Source organism: Mus pahari, chromosome X, assembly GCF_900095145.1.
Source record: "Mus pahari chromosome X, PAHARI_EIJ_v1.1, whole genome shotgun sequence".
Lineage (NCBI taxonomy): Eukaryota > Metazoa > Chordata > Mammalia > Rodentia > Muridae > Mus > Mus pahari.
In genome coordinates this window covers 121380417-121405521 of record NC_034613.1, presented here as the reverse complement: position 1 = coordinate 121405521, position 25105 = coordinate 121380417, and the positions used below count along the sequence as shown (strand labels likewise).

The 25105-nt window shown below is 37.2% G+C and overlaps 1 protein-coding gene across 1 annotated transcript in view; it reads left to right on the top strand.

Moving 5' to 3' along the window:
* Ammecr1 (Alport syndrome, mental retardation, midface hypoplasia and elliptocytosis chromosomal region gene 1) overlaps window positions 1–23426 on the top strand; it is a 103631-nt gene extending 80205 nt beyond the window's left edge. Inside the window, exons 3-6 of the mRNA XM_021188180.1 lie at window positions 2505–2619; window positions 15621–15711; window positions 17032–17128; window positions 18963–23426. Of these exons, the coding sequence (XP_021043839.1) occupies window positions 2505–2619; window positions 15621–15711; window positions 17032–17128; window positions 18963–19077 (418 nt within the window). The 3' untranslated portion in view covers window positions 19078–23426. The remainder of the gene's footprint in view (window positions 1–2504; window positions 2620–15620; window positions 15712–17031; window positions 17129–18962) is intronic.
* The last annotated feature ends 1679 nt before the right edge of the window (window positions 23427–25105 follow it).

The window sequence follows — 25105 nt, the reverse complement described above, 5'->3', positions numbered from 1 at the left end:
AGACCCAGAGTTATTATACAAAATGGTTATTCCCCTGGTGGGAACCATCTGATTGTATCAAAAATTCAAACAGAAATTTTAGTAGTCACCTTTTTTTTTTTTTTACCCATCTCCAAGTAACTTTTCATTCAACTTGTGAGCAAAGAAACATCGATGTCTCTCAATGCAAATTCCTGGAGAACTACATTGGCAATGAAAACCTAGCAGGGATCTAAGGGATCCCAAAGAGATCAACAAACAAGCAAAGCAGGCCCAGAGTTCTTATAGAAAACAACAAACAAAGCAGTAGATGAGCACAGTATTGGTGACGATGTTAAAAACAGGGACCTCCATACGTCGGAGATGGGAATACACAGTTATGCAGGTCTTTGTGGGAACTCTTAGTCCCTCACCAAGTTAAAGACAGCATTACCTTTTTATGTTAAAGGTTTGCTTATTTGATGTAGGTGTTTTCCTTGTCCTCCAGGCTACCAAGCCATCTTTCCAGCTCAGCAGAATTACCTTAATGACTAGTCTTTACTAGTATTTACCTTAAATACTAGTAGGTATGTACCCAAGAGAAGTGAAAAAAATCATGTCTTGATTAAAGCAGCATATTTCATTTATCTTTCTTTTTCTCTGTTGTAAGTCTAATTCTACATGCATATGTGGCCAGGAACTGGAGGGAAGAGGGGATGGGGAGTTGGGGTTAATGGGTATAGTTTTTCAGTTGAGGAATCTGTGCATTTCTGGAGCTAGGTGGTAGTGATAGCTACATGAAACTGCGATGATACTTAATTCTACAGAGACATAGATATATACAAATAGTGAAAACATTAAGTTTCATGAATACTTTAAACACAGTAAAACTCCCTCCCTAATTCCCCAAAATACATTTTATGATGCTAAGTATAGAGGGTTTGTTCCTTTCCTTATGTTCGTTTTAATGAGAAAACTGAAAAAATGTGATTGGCCTTTTAATTAGCTGGGGATACTTCTACACAATGTGTTAGCATTTTATTCTAGTATTTGTGTGTAAAAGGTGGTTAAAAATATGTGTGTCTTCAACTTGCCTTTGGGTGAGAACTTGAGAACATTTTTAAGAACTTTATTGTCAGTAGGAGAATAAAGGGAGCCAAACCATAGGACATTTATGTTGTTAAACAGTAAAACAGTGAAATGCTGCTTTCAGAGTAAGACTTTGCAATTTCCTGGTTTCTTGGTTGATTTTGGCTTCTTGAATGACACGGCCATTTCTACTGTATAAATATGTAACATCTCTGTATCTTCCTAAGAGGATATTCTTTTGTATAGTTGGATGGGAAGAGCACCAAAGTGCACTGAAAATACAAATGCAGTGAGTTTCAGAATGCCAAGAAGGGATAGAAAGTGGGGAAAAGGTGCACAGCGAGAGCCTGTTTTTTTTTTTTTTTTTTTTTTTTTTTGAGCCTGTTTTAAAATACAAAATGTAGAAGGAGACTGGATTTTGGCAGTGAGTCAGTTAAAAGGGAATGAAGTTATTTCTGAAGGCTGGGGGACTTTGTTATGTTTCTGAGTTTATAATCTATGAGAAGGAAACAATGAAAAGGTTTTTAAGATACTGTGTCAATAGTTTGATCCATATGTTAGATAATCAGAGGTGTGTTTTGCTTGACCAGGAAGTGGTTTCTTATAAAAGTACAGGGCATATGGTGTGTGTGACAGGCAGGGAGACAATAAGAGGGGGTGGGAAGGGTACTGTTGATTTAGCTCTTCTACTCTTGGAAGAAAACCATTTTTATCCTTCGCAAGGGTCTCTCTGGAGTTTGGCACAGTGGCACTTGATTAAAGGGTCTAATCAGAGTTGATGTACTTAGAAACTCAGAACTCCGCTGATGGGGTTAATGACCTCACTATCTCCTAATCAGACCTCCGTCGCACAGATGAGCCCTTTTTTCTTGTCTTTCCACAGCTTTTGAGTCCTGTCTTCCATTGCCCTTTATAGGGCCCATGAGATCCTTGTGTTTTGAAAAGCCTCTGATTTGAATGATTATTTTCTTTTACTTTGATTTTTTTTTATTTTTTTCTTGATGAAAAAAATAATCTTTTATGAGTTATTTAATGCTCTGTGGTAGCCATTGCAAGTTGTCTTAATGTTTTTATGTTTTACAATGTGATTTCCTCTATAAAAGACTCAGAGGTCTTCCAGCATGTTCCCACTACTCTAGGTTTTATTTTCCTCTAATGGAAAAGGAAGCATGTTCTGCTTTTACAGATGATACAGAGAAACAGAGAAAGTGCTCTTTAGGAGATTGACTTGAACATTCACTCTTTACAGCTGAAGTAGCCAGGGGATTGGCCAGTAAACAATCTATTAAATGAAGAATACCGACTTCTAAAATCGCCGTTGATGATCACTTGTGCACCTTTGATACAGTTCTGCTGCTTCTTAGTTATTTACCTGATTCAAAGGATTGCCAGTATTTGAACTGAACATAGGAACTGTCATATCCAGTGATGGCTTTAATCTCTGCTGTCTTCAACAGTGCCCTTAAAGACAGCCGTTTTCCGCCAATGACAAGGGATGAGCTGCCAAGGCTTTTCTGCTCGGTGTCTCTGCTCACTAACTTTGAAGATGTTTGCGACTATTTGGACTGGGAGGTAAGATTATAGACACGTTACATGAAGGTGACTCCTGAGTAGATGTTAACAACTTGGACCATAAAGTGAAGCTTTCTATCCATTCTTACCCAGCAATAAAGCTCCCTGCGGAACAATGAGATATGATTGGCTTTTTTCTTTTTTAAGGCAACTATACCCTGTGCTGTTAGAATCTCCAAACTGAATTTTATCCTTTTATCCTAGCTCACCTAAGCGCCCAATAAACGCTGTTAACAAGTAGTGAGAAGGAGTGCCTGGAATCTGTTTCTCCCCGTATTTCCATTCCATTCCAGTGTACTGTGCGGTATGTAACTGCTACTGAAGATTTAGACAGTCCGAGTATGCATGTTAGAAAGGAGCAGCAAGAGTTAGTTAGCATAATTATCATTTGGGGGAAAGAAGTTTGTGACAATGGCAGAGTATTAGTAAACTAGAATGAAATAATGTGAGTTTATCCCTAGCTACATTAATATAGACATTTGAAATTATAGCAACAATACTGTTCTATCTAGGGTATGTCTGTACATTGCTATTATCTGAGACACCTACTTTAATCATATCTTTTTTTGACTTTACTGTGTGGTAACTTTACTAAGTTCTCATGGCGATTTGCTTTGGAGGTTAAAATTGCTGAGTGGAGGTCGTGCCTGTATTCCTGAATACCAGCTGTGTTCTCGGCTGTATTCTACATGTACAGACTGGCAAGATAGACTCTCTACCTTGATTCAGAGAGAAATTTATATATAAGGTATGAAGAAACTTGTGGGAGAAGATTGAAACAAGGGAAAGAGGATGATAAAATAGCATCCTCTCACACACCACTTATAAACAGAACTACTGTACCCTTCCAAGAGCCTTTTCTTCTACTGCTGTTTTCAAAGAATCATTCTTATTGTTACTGAGACAGCCTTGTAACCAGATCATCATTGTCTTCACAGTTAATTGGACTTGAATTTTATTTTCGATTTCTTTATGATTTTTTGAGACTACAGATTCTCCACTGCAGTTCACTTCTTCTGGGTACAGAATAATATTCTGGAGATCTGTCTCAGAAGATCTTTGATCTGAATTATTTTTGTGACACCAGAGCTATTTTATAGCTTTTTATATTTGAAGATGATGAAAGTATACCCTCTGGGTTTTCTTATTGGCTTTTTGTGTCCTTATCAGAAAATGAAACCATCCTAGCATCTTTATAAAGGAAGAAATAAAATAATTTAATAACAGTTATACTAGAAAATTTGAAAAGTGTCAACCTCTTTCTAGAACAGAAATTTCCTACTTTAATTTTGTTAAGTTTGACATTCCTATTTGATTCTCCCTTTCCCCCTTTCCTCCTTCTCATCTTTCCCCTTATCTGTCAACCCTTTTGTTTGTTTGCTTGAGATGGGCTCTCACCATGTTGTCCAGGCTGCCCTCGAACTCAAAATCCTCTTAACTCTCTGCTTCCTTAGCAACAGGACCACAGGTGTGGTGGTGGTGTTGTTTTGTTTTGACTTAATGGTTCCAATTGACGTCCCTATTTATGAACATTTACTATGCTCTGTATGGCTATATTTTTACTGGTTTTGAACTGTTGCTTTTTTTTCTCTAGCCAGAGTTTAATTTTTGCTCTGTAGACTAGAAAATGCAGTGTATATAGTGGTGGTGTGGGGGTCAAGAAGCTGGGGAGGCTTCAGATGGAGGGGATGAACAAGCTACAGGAGCACTTCTGCCCTCACTGCAGCCACAGAGTTGGAAATACAGTGTGAGCATGGTTGAACACATTCATATGTCTTATTCACACATGCTTGTTCAGTAGTATATGTATGTTTCATGGGAAAGAAAAAAATTGCGACTCCAACAACTGATAAGTAGGTAGGTAAGAATAAGCACAGAATTAGGAACAGCACATTGATGTCACATCACAGATTCTCAACAGCAAAAGTTCACCTCGCTATGTGGCTTTGATGTTCATAGAATGTATCTGTTTTCTACTGGGTGGATGGGAAGTACAGCAATTGAAATATTAGCACTATGTATTTTGTCAAGTGTTAATCTTTTGCGGTCACTATCTGTCAGCTTGAATTTCTACAAGAGTCTTTATTCTTTCGACTTGGTGTTCGGGAACATAAATGTTTGTTAAGTCTGACATTTAACATTTTTTAAAAAAATTATTTATATGACTACACTGTACCTGTCTTCAGACACACCAGAAGAGGGCATCAGATCTCAATCCGGGTGGTTGCTGGGAATTGAACTCAGGGCCTCTGGAAGAGCAGGCATTACTCTTAACCGCTGAGCCATCTCCAGCCCTCAATAATTGTCTTATTATGTAACCTTCTCTTGTTAATTTAAAACAACACACATGGCTTTGTACTTTTAGTATATCAGCATTTGAAAGTGAATTACACACTGCTAGAATGGTAGTTCTAGGAGGAACAGACTGTCTCTTTCTGTGATTTCATCAGTGTTTCAAAGAAGACACTGGAAACTCACAAGAGGTATAGTCTCAAAGAGTAACAGTTGCATTTGTAACTATAAGAATGTGAGTTAGTTTAGGTGTACTGTTGTAGTTGAAAATGGAATACTGTTCTTTAGGAAGGATAGTCTAGAAAGTCTAATGGTTGCCTTTGGTAATTAATGAAAACCATTGCTATTTAAACAGTGTCAAAATGGAAGTAAATGTATTTTTTTAATTTATAAACTGATACAGTTCCACTCTTAGATATCTGCCCAAATTAATTCAAGGCAGATATTGAAGCAAAAACCTGAACCAGGAATGCTCATAGCAGTACTTTTCACAGTAATCACAAACTGAAAATCCAAGTGTTTATTAATAGCTATATCCATATCAGCCATAGCCCATGAAATAGCATGGATAAACCTAGGAAACATCATGTTAAATGAAAGAAGCCAGACATGAAATATCACATACTGTATGATGCCACTTATATGAACTATCCAGAATAGACAAATCTCTAGGAAGATTATGGATGGGAAAAGCATGAAAGGGAAGTGACTGCTTAGTGGGTACAGCATTTCCATTTGCAGTGGTGAAGTTCTCCAATTAGTGGGTGTTAAATTTTACAAATGCACACACACACACACACACACACACACACACGTATGCATACATTCTCTCTCTCTCTCTCTCTCTTCTCTCTCTCTCTCTCTTACACACACACACAGAGAGAGGAGAGAGAAAGAGAGAGTTCTTAGTAATTTTGACTTATTTTAAAAACTTAACTTTAAAGTATAGAAAGGAAACATAAATCCCTTATAATCTTCACCATTTTGCTTCTGAAAACAGTCAGGTCCTTAGTACCATCTATGGCCTCTACAGGCACCGATTTAAGCAGATGCAGACTGAAAAAGGTTGGAAAGCATTATATCTATAGCAAAAATATACACTTCTATTATTGCATTTAGGTGCTCTAAACTGTTTCTTTACATTCTTTGTCTATCAATACATTTGCATGCTTAGTTACATGTGATTATTAGATAAAAGATGGCTTATCTTTGTATATTAGTTAATTATATATTTTTGATCTCTCATTATGAAAAATCCAATTGTATTATGAAAGTTATAACCTTCTCTTCGAAAAATTTCACACTGTCAAATAATTAGATCTCTTTTCCCTGAATAAAATACCATATTTTCTGTATTTAGTTTTAACATAAAACACAGAGTCCTAGTTTTAACATAAAACACATGAGCTTATGTCATAAGGAAAAACAAAATTATTAAAAAATTTTAAAGAAAAAATAAGATAGTACATTTGTTATAAGCAGAAGTTGGGATAACTGATGACATGTGTTACTTGAGCAGAATCCCTAATTAGAGGAATCATTTAAAGGTATGAAAAGTGAGTAATTTAGGGAAAATATTCATTAACTGATGTGTTGTCATATCCACCTGCAAAGCTAAAATGATTGTTCAGTGAGGAAAATTACTCCCCCAGGGAAAATTCCAACACAATCTCCTTTGTGTTTGAACATAAAAACTTATCACCACCACTGTTCTGTGTTCTTCCACTGACAGCATTATGCTAATTCTAAATGACAGGATGATTGACAGACATGGCACTTTACAAAGAAAGCAGACCTCATGTACCATGTTGGAACCTTCCAAAATGACACATAGCCTGTAAGTTCCACTGTTTGGGAGTCGTGTTTCTCCTTAAACCAATATGAAAGGATGTAAGACAAATGACAATCAGCAGAGCTTGATGATGGCTTGATTCTAGGTATAGTCACCTCAGCTGCTCATTTTCAGGATGTTATAAAGGAATAGGCTTTGTGTTTGTAGCACTTCTGTGGCATGCATGCTACAAATGATTTTGTGGGGATCTAATGTACCACATCGCTGACAGGAGTCAAAATATTTTCTAAATTATAATCAAGCATCTTTTACTTCTGAGCTTTAGAGGGAAGATCATTTTAAGGCATGAATAACAGATGTTTTCTAATGTATCCTAAAGTAAAAGATTAGATCATATTTAGATAAGTTAATGACAGTTGCATGAACTTGAAGACTTTTTCTTCTTTATCTGACTTTGAAGACAGCTTTTTGTGTGTGTGTGGGGGGGTCACTTTTAGTATACCACACTTACATAGATAGAATCATCCCATGCTTAATGGAGCTGGCCAGCATGATACTTGCATGGTTCGAAAATCTGTCCCTGTACTATTAAAGCTAGACCTTATCTCTAGTCTCTCGCTGTCCCTAATGTAACAAAGCATCTGTCATTGTATGTGAGCCTTGAGGACTCCTGCTACTCAGCGAGCTGTACTTCATTTTCAAAAGAACCTCTAATGCACACCTCTCCAGTGATCACAGTTCCATTTCTGATGTATCTGGTTGCAGTTAATAATAGGGTGCTTTTGTAATATCCTTCGTGAGAATAAACAGATGAGATGAACAAATTGGCTACTGTCATTATCCCCCCCGTATTTTAGATGCTAATATTCTCCTTTTCACTCTCCTTCCCCCCATAAAGGTTTCCATTTTTTTTTTAGATCCTCTTAATGTACAACCGAAAACAGAGTCCCCATTCATACACAGATGGCTAGCATGACTCACAGACTCACCAAACAAAATGACTTCTAGTTGCATATATACAGTCTGTTTCCCCCTTGCTTATTTTTCTGAAACTAAGATGTACATTATGTTCTGTTTTACTTCTGCCTTAAAATTCCTGCCTTTGTGAACACGAGACAAGGAGACAAGCAACAACAAATAAAACAGTCTACCTAGATGAGGAAATTGCTTCTCATTGATATTTAGAAGGACCTTGAGGTAGAGTGGGAGATGCCACTGTGGTTATGCAAATATAGTCCTTGTCCTGAAGCTCTGCTGAGTGCTCTGTGGAGTGCTGGGGACATTGGGGAGGAAATGCTTTGCACTCCCTGGCCATCAGCAGAGGATTTCTTAGGTATCATCAAGGCCTCAGACAGAAGAAGAAGCCTAACAGGGAAGCAAGCAGTAAAGCAACATTTTAGAAGTGGATTTACCCCATAAATATATGCATTATCCATTTGGACCCTTAGTGAATGACCAACAGAGTCTGAGCTCAGGTTTCCTGCCTTCCTGTCTGTATTGTTTGGTGGAGGAAGTGTTTCTGTTATTTTTTTTCCTCTTAGAATCTAGACTGCCTTCCTTCCCCTTCCTTGGAGGTTCAGTTATAGTTTTTTCATATGCAGTTTGCATGTGTCCCCAGCATTGAATTTTTTTCAAAGTGCTGCATTCTGAGGAAAAGGAGACTTGGGTTCTGTGACCTTTCTGGTCCTCAGTTTCTATACTAGGAAGTTGACAGGGTTGGACTAAAGTCTCTTGACAGAGTGTGGTTCTGTGTCAGAGTCCTTTTTTTTTTTTAATGGCTTCTGTTTTATTTTATATGCAGAGATTGAATCAGCCATTTAGAAATCATAAAAAGTTCCCTAACTTTTGAAATGGTCATTGTCAATGTAGATGTTGGCCAAAAACTATCAAAGAATTCAGTTTTTTAAAATTATGCATTCTCCATTTCATTTTCACAAATTTTCTTTGGTAACAATGAAATGGAGCTATCAAGGCTTCTATTTCATTACTGCATCATTTTCTCCCTTAAGTCAGTATTTTACATCCAAATGTAAGTGCAACAATTACAGTAGGAAGATAGTATACTTTTATAAATGGTATTTTGCTTTACAGAAGGACACAGTATACTTTCTTTATTGTCTTCCTCATAATTTCAAAATTAATCTATTTTCATAAATTCAAGCCCCTTATAACTGTTTAGAAAGAACTCCCTTTTGTAAACTAAGCTAACTCGTATTGAGTCACATACTCAATGTACATTTAGAACTTGGATAAGATTTTTCTTAGCTTCTTATCAGGCAAACATTTCCTACAGAAACTTGTTTAACCAGAAATGCCCTCTCCACTCAGCATTTGTAGAGTAAACTAAGTCATAGCTCTAGGCTCAAAAATATAAATAACTTCACTTTCCTCCTATTTAAATTCATCTCCTTTGTCATTTTTTTAAAAATGGTAGGAATGCATTTCTATAACATTTGATGAAAAGCAGGCTTTTTATTAAATGTCACCTATATTGCCTGAACTTTGCATGGAAAGTTTCAGTGCGTTCAATTTTTCTGAATGCTTATTATTAGTGATAATATAGAAGTGTTTTTCCCATAATTACACTCTGAGCTGTCATTTGCTCACTGTAAACCTTTGAGTAAGAACATTTTCTATCATTGCAAATGATACATTAATATATTTGGCTTCATAGCTTTTAAATGTACTACTTCATTAATACTGCTTTATTTCAAATCTTAACTGATTCTTCACAAGTTCATAGGGGTTATTGTTAGTTCAGGTACTTTAGTGTCAAGCTACTAGGAAAAATTAAATGTTATATCCGATTTTTTTTAGTGAACTTTTATGACTAAATTGACAAGTTCATATTCCTTATATATAGAGGTCTAAGTTTGCTGCATGAATCAAACCTACTACAAAAGCTAAGAACTGATCCTAAGAGACTGAAGTAATTTATTGCTAAGCTAAAGTGACTAATTTACAGAGATTTGAGACCAGAGCAGCATATATGTATTTTATTCAAGGGAACACTTGCAGTTATTGTTACATAATAAGAAAAAGTAATCCATTAGCTGAGGTAGATGATGTAGGCAGGTTTTTATATTAATCTACATTAAAATATTTCCAATGCCCAACTGATAAATATGTAATCAGCTATCTCTTTTGATTTATATTCTTCTACAAAACTTCTCAAGAAGTATTCAGAGAGCTCGAAGAGCCCGGTGTGTGATAGATAAAGGCAGCCTAATGTGCACACCTTATTGGCTTAGGTCAGGAGAAAAGTATTTTTATCACTAAATTACAAAGTCACTAAGTTATGTGATAGTCATACTAGGGATTACAGGACAGTCACACTACCTTTTCCTTCTTTATATTCTTCTAAAGAAAAGTTCCATATGTACATCTCTTCTTATCTTCATGGTCACAGTTAGTTGTTAAAATTTACAACTTAAAAGTTACTAATGGTGGTGGGGGATATCCAAATTTCAGAAAGACGTTAGAAATTTGTAAATTAGCCAGTTTGTTAACCAGATAGATAGCTGCAGAACTTCAGAATTTCTACTTAAACTGGTGGGCAAAGAAATGCAGTCAACCATATGACTGAGAAAGTAAATGGAGGATCTAGAGCATATGTAGTCTAAAACATACTTTTAGGAGTACTGAGTTTGGGGGTAAGCACTGAGTAGGATCTGTACAGATCACAAAATCTTACAACAGAATTGATCTATATTACAAATTTGAAATAGGCAGACCCAGGTTTGAGATAGTGTCATCTCTTATGTTGCATTTGCTTTTACTAGGAAAAGTCACTATTGTGAAAGGGAGCTGGAGTCCTGTAGAATCTCCTGTGATTGGAGGAGTTTGAGAGGGCAATATAGAGCACTGTGGGTTTGTAGTATTTTTAGAAAAAAGAAGCATCATTTTTTTCCACCTAGAAATATGGGAGATGCAGACTCTGGGTCACATCTGTAGACTGTCATGTGCAGCATTTATTTTTGGTCACACAGTCCTAGGCTTCTTTCTGGATGCATGTGTATGTCATCAGCGGTGTAAGCCTTGAAAGAGTTGGTAGTGTGCCAAACATCCCTGCTTCTCTCATTAAGAACTGAGTCCTTTCAATTACTTCAATGGTACCAGTATATTAAGCCTGGTAGGTCAGTCTTTTGTGAATGGCCAGTAACTGACTGTGTTGTTAATTACAAAACCTATTTTGCCAAATGATTTCATCCAAAAAGGCATGCCAAACAACTTTTAATTCTCTGACCTCCTGCTATATATTTCTGTATGTTATTCAAGATGAACTCACTGGAAAGGAGTGTGGTGAGCCATGGACATGCTGTTAAAAAAAAAAAAGCATGAGGCTCCAAAATGGGAATTAATGGAACTGGCCCTGCCAACAGGCTGAGATAAGATAACACCTAAGGAAACTGATTGATATTCTTGGCCCAAATATTATCAGGTGCAGATTTAATTTCAAAATCAGGACTTTGGACATAATTTTAGACCCTAATGGTCAAAGATTTCATGGAGCCCATTCAACTTAGCTAGCACTCATTTTAGAGACAATTATACTCTTGCCAAGATGACTTTCTTTTTCTTCCATCAGGTTTTAACCTATTCAGATTGTCTGCTCACTGATTAGGCTCACCAGTAAAACCAGGATCCCTTTGTAATGCTGCTAACATATTATAGGACTAGCACTTGCCTTACAGTTAGACGAGGGTTTATTAAGCTTTGACTATGCAGCTGTAGAGTGCATAACATGGACTATGGATTATAATAGAGTGGGAGAGGGCACTTTTGTAATGCTCTTAGGTTGAGGGCCACTGCATTAGAGAATAATAATTTTAAGTGAAGCCACATTTCTAACAAGGGGCCAGATAATGAGGATAAATGAAATCTGTAGTCAGTCTCAGGGTTCATTTCAGCCATTAGTTATAATCTTTTCCACCAAACCTTTTACTATGAAGCAAAATTGATTAATTTGCATGTATCTCTTTTCCCTGCACCCACAAGCTTGCTGATAGAATGAACAAATAGAGAAATGGATGAGGAGACCAAAGATGATGGGGGCTAAGACCCAGTAGACTCAGGGATACATAATCCCTAAACTGGAGAATCATGATAATACATCTGAGGTGGTCAACATTAATCTTGACATGTAATCATTCAGAACTATGTTAAAAACAAAAGATTGTATAGTATCATTAGTAAAAATTACTTGCAATGGAATGACTCAGAATAAACATGACTTTCTCTTTAACATGAAATAGAAATTTGTTTAACTGGTCTTAATGTTCTCTCAGCACACAGATATAGGTCCCTTTAATTCCATATCCTCTTATCTATAAGTCTTGGATTTAATTTACTACAACTCTAGTTGATTTATAGCAAAAGTACACTCTTGATTAAAACAATATTATAGCAGTTGATAGACCGTGAAAGCATTTTTTTTCTCAGACATTCTAATAATTTTTTTTTTTTTTTGGTTTTTCGAGACAGGGTTTCTCTGTATAGCTCTGGCTGTCCTGGAACTCACTTTGTAGACCAGGCTGGCCTCGAACTCAGAAATCCGCCTGCCTCTGCCTCCCGAGTGCTGGGATTAAAGGCCTGCGCCACCAGGCCCGGCTCACATTCTAATAATTTTAAAACTGACCTGCAGAGTCCCTTGAAGCTAGATTTGTAAGTCTCCAGTCTTTGCCCACTTGGCTATATTTCTGAAGACTGGTATAGTCCGTTAGGGATACATTGCCGTTCTTTTCCTAGGTGCTTTCTCTTTTTCCATCCTAAGTAGTTACTAAGGTAATTTTAGAGCAGACTTAACTTCAGGGAATACCAATTCTTTTTGTAACTGATCAATATCTCACTGATAAATACAATAGCTGTGATAACACAGGCCAGCAAAGCATCGTAAGGGAGAACACATTTATTTTTGCTTACAGTTCCATGGGGCATATAGTCCAGTGTAGTAAGGAAGGCAAAGTTGCAAGAGGATGAGGTTAGCACCTTACATTGCATAAGAGGTTGGGAAGCAGGCAGAAAAAGATCAAGAACTGTGGGCCGAAGCTCTAAAACCTCACCCCGCCTGTAAGGCTCTACCTTCTAAAGGTCACCAGCTGGAGACCAAGTGTTCATACACAGGAGCGAGGGATGCTTTCCACATTCACATCACAACAGTGATTTTTCCTTTTCAGTCAAGGAAACTTAGTTTGCAAAGCTGGTGACTTCCATAAGCTGATCAGAATTGGTTGCTTTCCACAGTACCAATTTCCACTCTCCTGCTTTGACTCTTCAATGTATCTGTTTGTTGGCAGCCATGGTCCAAGCATGATTTAAAAAGCTATTTCTTAAATAGTACCAAAGAGAACATCAGTCCCATTCTCCGGATTCTGCTAGTTGAAAAATGAGTCACCCTAGTTTGGGCTTCCTAGCTTTGTGGCATATCTTTCTGACCTATTAAAACTGTTGCTTCACACAAAGCCTTTCCTTTGAAATCACCATATTTATAGGAGCTTTCAGTTGTTCAAATCAGAGGAACCCAGACAAGTGTTTTGCCTTTAAATCAAAGTTGTTGCCTGGGCCTTTTCACAATATAAGAGTAAATCAACACTCTTGGTGAGTAATTTTTTTTTTTGTTCAACATGTCGTTCATTTTGATCTCGTGTAAACAGGTTTCTCAAGAAACAATTTATATACCATACAATTAGCCTTAGATTATTTTAATTACTAAATTACTAGGATTTAAAATCTCAGATTTCTATAGAAGAGAATTGTGTTATTTATTTAAAAAGGATTTATATATCTAAACTACTCCTCCATCTGATTAATTATTTTTCTCCAATATGTAGGTGTGTGGTTTGTCATACTTGCATGGTTGGTTAGTAGAGATTATCTGGTTTAACTAGGGTAGTAGTCACCGTCAAGAGTTGATCCTTTTTCAAACCATACTTGCTGAAATATGATCTACCCTGTAATTCTAATCAAGTTTTCACCCCCTTCCTCACCCAAAGACAGTTAAATATTGCTCAACATGCAGATAAGAAACCCGTCTCAGAGTTTTGACTAGACATCTTAATAACACCAAAATTATCTTCAATTTTAACATGACAGATTTTTGATAAATAGAGTTAAAGACTCAAAATTGACTCCTGTGAATGATAGAGCATAAATTACATGTGCTGTGTATTTTGAAGAACCAAATTATGAAGCATCTGATATTGTCACTGATCAGGAAGTTAGTATAGAGAAAGTATCAAAATTGTCATTGCCTTAGTGCTAAGTCAGATATTGGGGTGATTGGTAAATGCCCTTCATCCTAGAAATGTTTGTGAACTAGACACTCATATTACCTCTCAGCAGTCCACAGTCACAGCCCATGGGGTCTGAGGCCTTACTGTGGTGGTTTTTAAACAGCTGTCCTGGTTACATTTTTAGCAAGAGGAGATTGATTCATAAGAAGAATACTGATATCAAATAGATAGAATAGCCACAGGGATACACTTTAATAATAATAAAATAAAAACCCGCAGTAATCACTCAAACGATCTGACAGGCTCAAGGGGTATTTGTATGAAGACAGGATGAAATCCATTTATCAGGGGACATTTCCTTCCCTGAAAAACTAGAAAACTTGTGCCTAAGGGCAGAGATGGCAAAAGCGGTTCTCACTGACATGTTTACACACAGAGAAAGCATAAAAGACTCTGTCCCCATTCATCTACTCTAAAGGAAGCCTCTGTCCTGGGAATAGTGTGTACCTGCCTTTGCACTCACCCTCCAGTATGTTAGACAGCCTTACAGTCCTCTTGGGAAATCTTGATCCAAGGCAACTAGAGATATGGGAGAATGGAATATGATCGTTGTCCTTTTAATTTTTCATTTTTATTATCAGTGTTTTCAAAGAAGTTAAGAGTTTAGAATATTTTTCTTCAGCTTTGTGCACTATTCTATGGGGGGAATGGTCAGCTTCCTTTTGATTGTATGCTAATTGAAGGGAAAGCACATTGGTTTTGCTTACAAACAAAAAATAAAACAAAAATATATTAGTAACAGCCAATAGACTTCCCTTTTGGGTATCAACAAAAGTTTCATACTTTAAAATGCCACAGTGATACCTGAGCTAGGATAATAAACTATAAAATTGCCTTGTCCGAGGCTAATTTGAAGTCCTTATTGCTATTATATTCAAAGATACTATGCAACATATAGTCTGATTGTTTTCATTCCTTTTTAGGCTTTTCTTCTAAGCAGGGTCTCACTATGTAGTCCAGGCTATGGAGCTCACTGTGTAATATGGATATAGCACTCCATATTTTTTAGACTTATCAGTGTTGGTTTGCCTACATGTAAGTTACTTTTTTTTTCTTTTATTGGATATTTTCTTTATTTACATTTCAAATTTCCTGGTTTCCCCTCCAGAAATCCCCTATCCCATCCCCAGATTTAAAGGCACTAGAGCTTGCAAGAGTCAGCCTAGGAAGTTTCAGGATACAATCTTAAGTTGTGAATGCAGCTACTTGGGTATTTGCTCTAGTTTCCTTATTCCAGGCTGGGAGTTGTGGCCATCAACTCTCCTACTGTATGCAAATTGTTCGTTGCAGATTTCTAAACAAAATAGCGTGGCATATATTGGACACACACAAATCAGTGTTTTTGCAGGCTCTATGGATAGCATACTAGCCTTCCAATCCAAAATCAAAGCCTTGGAAAACAGAAAACGAATATATACTCCTGAAGACAAGGGGAACAGCGGATTGGGGACTAAGTCCAGTGGTAGAGTGCTTATCTTAGCAAGCACAAGTCCCTGGGTTTGGTCCTGAGTTCTAGAAAAAGTAAAAATGAAAGGAAGGGAAATTGCATTGAAAGTTAAATGATAACATTTTCTTTCTGATTCTTTGAAGAAGTCTGTACTAATAAAACTGCCAATTTCTTTCAGGTGGGTGTGCATGGCATTAGAATAGAATTCATCAATGAAAAAGGATCAAAACGCACCGCCACCTACCTACCGGAGGTTGCAAAGGAGCAAGGTCATTGTTGTCCTTTATTTCATATGATCTAGAGAAAAATTTAAACATGCTGCAGTGCAGTCACTGACCTTGCAGTTATGTCTGATAATTGATCAACATCAAATTATAAGAAATGACTCTTCCATCACTGCCACTGCAATGTCTTACTCAAATCGGTTAATTACTCACATGGAATCTGCACCTTTCAGTGATGTCTGACAGCATACTCATAAGTGTATTCTTTTAAAATGGCACAGATTTGTAGAAGTTGGGAGTTTATTTTAGGCAACTGTTTGTTACTGCTTTGTAACACAGTTTTCCAGGCACCAGTGTGCAGTAATTTTGATGGCATTAAGAGGCCTTAGGTTTAGAGACTACATCAAATGTAGTTTGATGTCATTCATTGTCAGTATCTAACAATTCTTATGTGATTGCCATAACTCATTCAGATAATAGTGAAACTGTAAGCTTTCTATTAAGATTAGGGGTGTTGTGAAAACATGAAGTATTTTATGTTTAGTCTATACTTCATAATCAAAAATAATTTTCTTATTTCACAGATATGCCACATATCTTTATGAACCAATATGGTGACACTAAACAACTTCAGTATAGTACTTTGTCCTTCCTAGCCACTACTAAATTCTAACTTTACATTAGTTTAAATAAATGCTTTTTAAAAGTTCTATAGCACTTATCTTTTCAGAAGGCATTTAAATGTGCTTTTCTCATGTATGCTCATATAAATGTGAGAGATATAACAATAGATTTTAATGTGTTAAACTTCAAATAAAAATATTAATCTTTAAGGCAGTTATGTGAAGATTTATTTGGATTGCTTTAGAAAATGTGTTAATACTGCAGGGTTACCAACCTCATAAAGATACTAGAATAGCATTCATATTAGAAATAATAAAATACCATTGAATATTTCATACAAATATAGATTATCAAGCATAGAAGATACCATTAAGACCAGCTATTACCATAAAATAGGGATTGGAGCCCCAACTAGTGAGTTGACACAAGTCATGTTTTATTTATTTAGGCTTTCCCTCCCTTTTGAAGGAATGATCATTAGAGAAGAGTATGCTGGTTGTGATTTGTGACAGAGACATGACTGAGTAGTTTCTTAGACAATTTAAGGCATGTTGTGACGGACCTGATTCTATACAAGGATAAAATGTTAGCTCTTCTATATGACTGTTTTTTAGGACCAAAGGAATTGATGGCATTTGGTGACAGGGATAGTTGACTTCTACCAAGTCATTTCTGTATTTAACCAAAGGTGCATTTGTGACACGTGCTTGACTTATAATTTATCTGGCTTCTTTTCCACAGGATGGGACCATATTCAGACCATAGACTCGTTATTGAGAAAAGGAGGATACAAAGCTCCAATTACTAATGAATTCAGAAAAACCATCAAGCTGACCAGGTACTGGGATGGCAGTTTGTAACTAGCCAGTAGACTTTTAAAGATATGCCTATACCTGATTTTTTTTAAGACTCTCAAACTATACTTGCTTCTCTTGTCTAAAATAGTGGGAACCAATGGCAGGGTGTCCTGAGAGTGGCTACACTGGAAGTGTGCTGTGCAGTAACACCTGCATGATACCCGAGCTCATCCTCTTCATCTCTAGCTCCTTGAAATTACTTGGACTTTGTACAGCAAGCCCTGTGAGATTTGAAGCTACCTTACTGGAGAAAGTACTAGAATTAGCTATTCACAAGCTTTTGACATTGCCTAGCAGAACCCCAGGATTCTAATAAGCAGTCCGAACATTTAAATTTAACCTTAGGATTCTGGCAGTAATAGGAGTCTACTATGAAAGCTTATTGAAAAACAAAATTGAGCTGAATATGAATGCTAAATAAATGTCAACATGGAATAATAGGGATTCTTACTTAAGGAAAGTATTGAACATTTTAGAAGAATGGGGTACTGTTTCCATTTATTTCAGTTCCAGAAAATTGTATTACATGCCTGTAGTTTAAAAAAATGGATTGTTCTCAGCTCTGCACAGTTACAAATTTGAGAATGTCCCCATTTCTGTTCTTCTCAAGCTTATAGTTGGAGGAGAATGGAAGGGCACGAATAAAAAGAATTACTACTACAAAGCAGGATATTACCAATGTGTAGGATCCTAATGCTAGGGAAGAGGAACTCCAGGAAGTCAGTGGATAACAGACAACTTCAAAGTGGAGGTGGATTTAGGGCCAGGCTTAAAGAATGAGTAGACTATTTGGCAGGTAGAGAGCAAGAGAGGAAAGGGATTCCCTGAAGATGTGCTGTGAATCAAAGCACGTAGGTGGTGCAGTACAAAGCCAGTACTAAGAAATATAAAGCACTATGATTTGGCTGGTCTTTTAGCCCACATAGGAAATGTCACTAAAGGAAAATATAGTCTAGGAGATTCGTGATAGAGCTGGTAGCCTGGGATAATCTGTGAGCAGGTCAAAGTCAAAGCTGTGGGGATCCCAGTGAACAGAGGAGGGCAGAGTGTAAAGTCTAACTGCGAATGTTGGAACCTAGGAAAATCCTGCAAAGTAGGAGTAGAAGCAGCTGTCAAAGAGATGAGAAGCCATCGGAGAAGCAGGGACATCATCAGGGAAAGGTGGAGGTGTATAATCCATGAGCCTACAGAACAAGTGGTTTGTGGGAGTATCTTGGAAAGTTCCAAAGAGAATCCTAAGGAACCTCTGACAGCCATGAAAAGACAGTGGCAGAACCAAGGGACACTGAGCACCTGATTGGAAAAGAAAGAGCCTGAAGGGAGAAATTGTACTTACTCTCTGGAAAAGTTGGGTAATGGACAAATAACTAGATATAGACAAAGTGAGAGGGCTTCAGTACTGACGTGTAGCATAGAGCAAACCCAAGATGTGTGAACAAAGAAAGGAAGAGTGAAGGGGGAAGAGATGGAAAGTCTCAGGTATAAAAGGAGCCCAATGAATGAGATATATCTATGATGGAGATGTAGACATGATGGTAAAAGATAGCCTCTTCCTTGTTCCTTCCTGATAGCAAAGTGGGTAAAAGGGACAATGTCATTCCTGGAGTAGGAGGGCAGAAAGAGCACTAAGAGATTAGTGTTCTGATCTCAGCTTTGCTGCTTGCACTAATTCTGACTTTGGGCTACTAATTGCTTCTCTCATGGCTTTTTGTTTCCCATTATATAAAATGATCTCATAGAGTCCCTCTGGCTCTGATAATAGCATACCATGTGTTTCTCAATGTTAACTTTTCTCTTCCCCTCCTCCCTTTTCAGGTACCGTAGTGAAAAGATGACCTTGAGTTATGCTGAATACCTTGCTCATCGCCAGCACCATCATTTCCAAAATGGCATCGGGCATCCCCTTCCGCCATACAACCATTATTCCTGACACTGAGCCGCACAACCAGTCAATGGGCCTCTCTGCAGACCTCTTCCCAGGAGACCCTACACCTTCTTGGTCTAGCTATCTCTTTTACTGTACCATTTTATGATGATAGTTTCCGTTGCCATGGTGAAGCTTCGACACTGCTAGTTAAGACCATCATGGTAACGGGTAGGACAATGGCATTTGTTAAGAAGATCCTGTTTTATTATTTTAGATCACTGATTTTTTTTTCAGCACATACAGCTTTTGAGGTTTTCTTTCCTTACAATATTAGGTATATTTTTTGCTTTGCTATCTCAGACAGGTTTCTGTCTTTCTTTGTTCCTTTTTTTCTTCCTCCTTCCTTCTTTTGACTGTGGATGGAAGAAAGTATGCCGTTTCTGAGGATTTATTAGGTTTGTCTTTAGTATTCTTCGGTAAGATTGTCATTTTTTGATAGCTGAGTTGGGGATTAATTCATAACAAATTCAGGTATTTGTATATTACTCTTGAATTTGCCTAAAATTCTATTTGCTATGACAGCTTAGTATTTGGATCAAGTACACATTTTTTCCCATGGTTGAAATAAGTGAGCTTTAGATTAAGTAATGAACATTCAGAGGTCCATGATAGGACTTGTCACAGAGAGCAAGAAACTGTTTACGCCTTCTGTGCTTGTTATTGTAGAAGAGACTGCCTCATGTTATAGAACCAATTTACAACCTAAAATACTGTTTTAGAAAAGCATAAGCTACCTTTCAAATGGGCTTCGAAATCATTCTGAAAGGCAGCGTATATTGGGAAGAGATCAGATGCAGAATTTAGTGCCTTTGAGAAGACTATAATTAAGTCAAATTAAGAGGGGTTTAAAAAGGCAATTTAGAGAATATTCTTATAAAATTTTATTGTTTCTATATAAGAAACAACAGATTACACAAATTCCTTACTCCAAAGTATTTTTTTAGCTGAAAAAATTATTTTGAGCAAATAACCAAAAAGACATTTGTCTATTTTGTATTAATTTAAATTTGTTAGCTTTAGGTTTCAATGTCATAATTGGCCAGAGACAACTTTAGCTACTAAGACATGATAAAGATAATCTAGTGAAACAAAAGTTCATACATACTATGATTTCAAATTTGTCTATCACAGAGACAATGCTGAGTTTCAGAGATACTACAAAGAGTTTGAATCTCTTTCTGCACTACAGCCTTTTGATAGAAACACATTTCTGTGTTGATAGATAATATGGTAGACCTGTAAAGATGGCATTCAGATATATGAATTAGAGCCTAGCTCATTTGTAGGGCTCTTCTTCCCATGGCACAAAGAGAACTTACTGATGTCAATGGGAAACCCTTTTGTTTATCCCCAGGAAAACCCATGATGATTCTGGTAAAAGATGACCTTTGTTTTATGGTAGTATATATAGGTATATATAGATATATATATTTGGGAAATATATAATTTTTTCAAACAGGAAGTCATTAGAACAAGTGGTGAGTGAAATGCTGCAGAATGTATATTCTACAACTATGACATGCCGCTAATTATTGAAATAGTCAAGCTTATACATTTAATTGCTGTGACAAGTGACAGACTGGTAGTTCAGAAAATCCTTGTCTAGTTTGTAATTGGCTGAATTCATTCTCCTTGCCATAAGGGCAAAGTACACAGCTTCCGTTTTTGATGAGAGTTCTTTGAAGTTTGGTATTTCTTCATCCACAGAATCCATTGTTGATGTATCCATTTTCAGTTTTGATGCCTTAACTAAGAAGCTACTTGCTAGCCTGAAAGACAGTCTCAGTAGCCAGTTCCATTGAATACAGAGAAAACATAAGCTGCTGAGCTTTAGAATGGGCTTCTAAGTCCTGTTGTTTCTACTTGGACACACTTTGCGGGTGGATTAGTCTTTCAGTATAAAAGCAAGCAGCTACCTGACATTTTCTTGCCTTTATAGGGAAAGTGAGCACAAGCTGAATGATATTGTCTGCTACAAAAAAAAGAGAGAAAGAGAGAGAGAGAGAGACAGAAAGACAGAGACAGAGAGAGAAGAAAAGAATGGGGAGAAAGAAAAGGAAAAGAAAAAGGGGAAAAAGAAAAGTAAATATAACATAGAAACTGAAGAGACAGACTAGACCAATATCGTTGTGAAATCCATCTAACCCATCATCATCTCATCATTTCAAAGCTCCTCATCCCGGGTGAGCTTACGGCTAGTTTTTTGTTGTTGTTGTTGTTGTTGTTGTTGTTGTTGTTGTTTTTAAAGAAAAGATCTATCACATACATATATGCGTGTATGTCTCCATATACTTACACATGCATACATGCATATGTGTGTGTTTATGTATTTAACGGTGCTAATCAATCTTGAGCAGGTCACGTGACTGGTCATGCGGACTCTAAAATCATATCAGATTTTTTAAAAAATCCTTGATATATGCAGATATTATACAGATTTTCTTACCGGTGTAATAATGTTCTACTGAAGAATAACCATCCTGCAGGCTTCAAAGGACGAGGTCAGCAATATTTCCCACCATGGCTTGGGGGGAAAGGATAGTTTTGTCTCCTTTTGTATTCAAGTTGATGCACAGTGCATTTTTGTGTCTAAGTAGCTGTTGACTAAAAGACTTTGTAGTGTAAAGGGTGTTATACAAACTATAATGGTGTGCTTCAAACAAACCAATGCTAGGCCCTTTCACTCTTGTTGTATATGACAAAGTTGTTAAATATGTGGTTTGAAATAACTTTGAACATGTGGAAATATGTAGCATGTGTCTTTAACTCAGACAAAGATTCTAATTGCACAAGTTGTGTTCTAGCCAGTTGTGGTTTATTTGTTCAGAAACACAAATGTGAATTGTACTCTTTATCACCAGAATATTGTATGAGTTCCGTGATCTTTAAACAGCTCAGAAGTAATACTTGAACTTCATTTGAATAGCACAAAGTTTACAGAGCCCCCTTTTAAATGTTAATTAGTTCCAGTTAAGTTTTCCTTTTTTTTTTTCTTTTTTCTTTTTTCAAATGCAACTGGGTATTTTCTTGGAAAACAATGTGTAGTTTATTTTTGGTATGTAGCAAAAGGCTTCCAATTCTGGAAGGTTTTATTGTTCTTAAACAAGGTCAGCCAGGTACCAGATTCTAAAAGAACAATTGCCCCCCCCCTCAAGTGGCCTTCTGATTGCACGAATGTGCTACTACCCTCTCCAATGTCCCCTACCCTGAGGAGGTCAGTGATGGAGGAAGTCCAAGGCTTGCTCTCCCCTCCCCCTCCACCCCACACCTCACCTAGGATGTCCACTCCAATGCAAATGGTTCCATTGCACACACAGCACACCGGGAAGTTTGTATACTGGCCTCTTCCTGTCTTCAAATGTGCAAGAATTTGAAACTGTCATCTGGAATGGGTTCCATCGCTTATGTGTGTTAGATCAAACCAAAGAAGCCCCCAGCCATGCCCAAATGCTGCTCCAAAAGCCTGCCTTCCAGTCCTTACAAAAAACCTTGCAGGATTAAATGTGTTAACTTTTTTATTTTTGTACAGTTTCTAAGTGATTTTTTGCTAGTGATGTTAAACTGAATTAAGTTTATTTGAGGAGTGTGAGCACCTCCTCCATTTAAATAAACTGGTGACTTTCCTTTTATTTTTTACAAGTGGAAACCCATTGTGTGCCTCTCGATTTAAGGGTTTCTGATTACATTTATTCTTAAGACCAGCATTGATCCTTTATATACAAAGATATGTTTTCCTTGTTTTTTATTACTGTTTCAGAAGAAATGAACCTTTTATTTTGCTCCAGACCCAGTAACTGCGCTGGTACTTAGACGCACTGAGAAAAAACAAAGTAAAACAAACAAACAAAAAATACTTTTGTAAGCACCTCTGACCGCTTTTGTATATCAAAGTTGATTACTTTTGAGATATTTGGATCTAGTTTCTAAGTTATTTTAGTGTTTTATATGTTTCCCAAAATTCCTTTGACTCGGTCACCAGCATAAAGAGTTTTTGGTGATGCAATGGTGAGACTTGTAACAAGAAAAAAGCTACCTGGAGTAGCTCTCCCCTCCCTTCTTAGTAACCTGGTGTTTTGATTACAGTGAGACATCACGGATTATCTACAACCCCTTCGTTATAACCAGGTCCTCCCTCCTTCCACACTGAATTGCTTAATAGTTTGAAGAAGTTATTGGAAGTGGGCATTTTATATGACATGTATGGCTTTAAAATATTAAAAATGAACAGAAAAAGACAAAAATATGAAATGGTTTATGTGGGTCTGTAAGGTATGGCTGTGGAAAGACATTGTAGTAGTTTTGACACTATTGTTATTACCTTTTAAATCATTTACCCAATAAAATGTTCAAACTGAATCTTTGTTTTAGATTTCTTTATGTAACCTGCCTCATGATGCTCAATGGCATGTCTATGTTTAAAAGCCAGGGTCTTCTGGGCCTCAGACTGCTCTTTGTAGTCAAGGGTGATCATTTGTAGCTGGTGAAGGACATTGATAAACTATAGAGAAGACACCTGATTAAGTGCAAACCCTTTCTTTTAACATCCAGCCTTGCCTGGATGTTGGAACCTGAAAATGTTATGAAGATGCTGGCCACCCAAGGGCTGTACACACCGGGCATGCTACACACTGAGGCTGAAAACCAGGTGCTTTGCCAGTTCCAGAGTGGTACTTGTGACTTTTCTGGTGACTTCCAGCTTGGGGAAAATGTTTGGGCTTAGGGTCAGGGCAACTGGTGCTGTGACTTTGAAGAGCCAGGTACAATCTTGCATCAAAAAAGGAAGCACTTGCAGCATGGAGCTCTGGCAGCAGCTTCTTGTGTCTATTTTATATGGGAAAGCTACCAACAAGATTGTGGCCATACCTCTGGCTCTTTATCAGTCATTTGCTGTCATACTTCAGCCTTAGTTGTTACTTGAATATAAACAGTACAATTGCCCCAATGCCCTAGCACCATGTGAATTTTATAATGGACTTATGTCAATCATGGTAGCTAAAAATAACCATCTCAGACCCTAAAGGACTATTGTGGTTTGGGCTAGTACTCTATTAAGGAAGTCATAAACTGCCTGTGGTTTATTCATTTTCATCATTTATATTTAATGGGACATTAGGATTGCCTAATCATTTAGACCATATTAATAGTTTCAGGTAGAATAAAGTAATATAACAGGCCCACAACATTCTTTTTATAGTATTAATGGTGAACTCAATGGGCTGGACAGATTTCAGCTTCACTAATCACACTGCAACTCCCTCACTTCTTCCTCGAGTTTCAGTATACCATCTTTAGCTTTCATGCTCCACTGGTACCTTTTAAATAGCTCCACCACTTCAGAAAGCAAGTATGGCTTTGTAGGCTGAGGCACATTCTCTCTGTTCATGGGACAACATTACCACCAAGGGACCCTGCCAATATGAGGTAGAGCTGCTAGTCAGAGCTGATGAACAACAGACTGCCCACTCAACATGGCTCCTCCTGTTTTCTTTGGCTCTGCCTTTGTGAGCTGAAACTTGTGTGAGTTTGGACTAATTGAATTCTTGATAACTGCCCTTCTGTGTTTGCCTGGGCTTTTCAGTTTCAAGAGGGAAAGCTAAATGGGAGACTGCAGCTAAGAAAAGCTCTTGGGTCTTTTGTTGTTGTTGTTTTGTTGTTTTGGCAACTGTATTGAAAGGCACCATTTCCATACCTGATACCCCCAAGCCTGATAGAAGAAATCTCTGAAGAAATGGAAGGGATTATATTAAGTGCCATTTAGAAACTAGGCTAATTTTGCCAAAAAGCTTGGATGTCATCTCTTTAAAATGACACTTTAAGAGTGGAGCTCTAGTTCAGTTACAGAGTTCTTGTCTAACGAGTGGGAGGCCCTGGATTGAATCCCTAGCACCACCAAGAAAAATGGCTCTGTAACAATATATAGATTCCCTGTCTGTGGGGAAACGTACCAAGTCTGAATGGATGCCCGAAACCTGACAGTAGAAAGCCCCAATAGATACTATTTTGCCTATAACTGCCTATAATGTAGCATAAT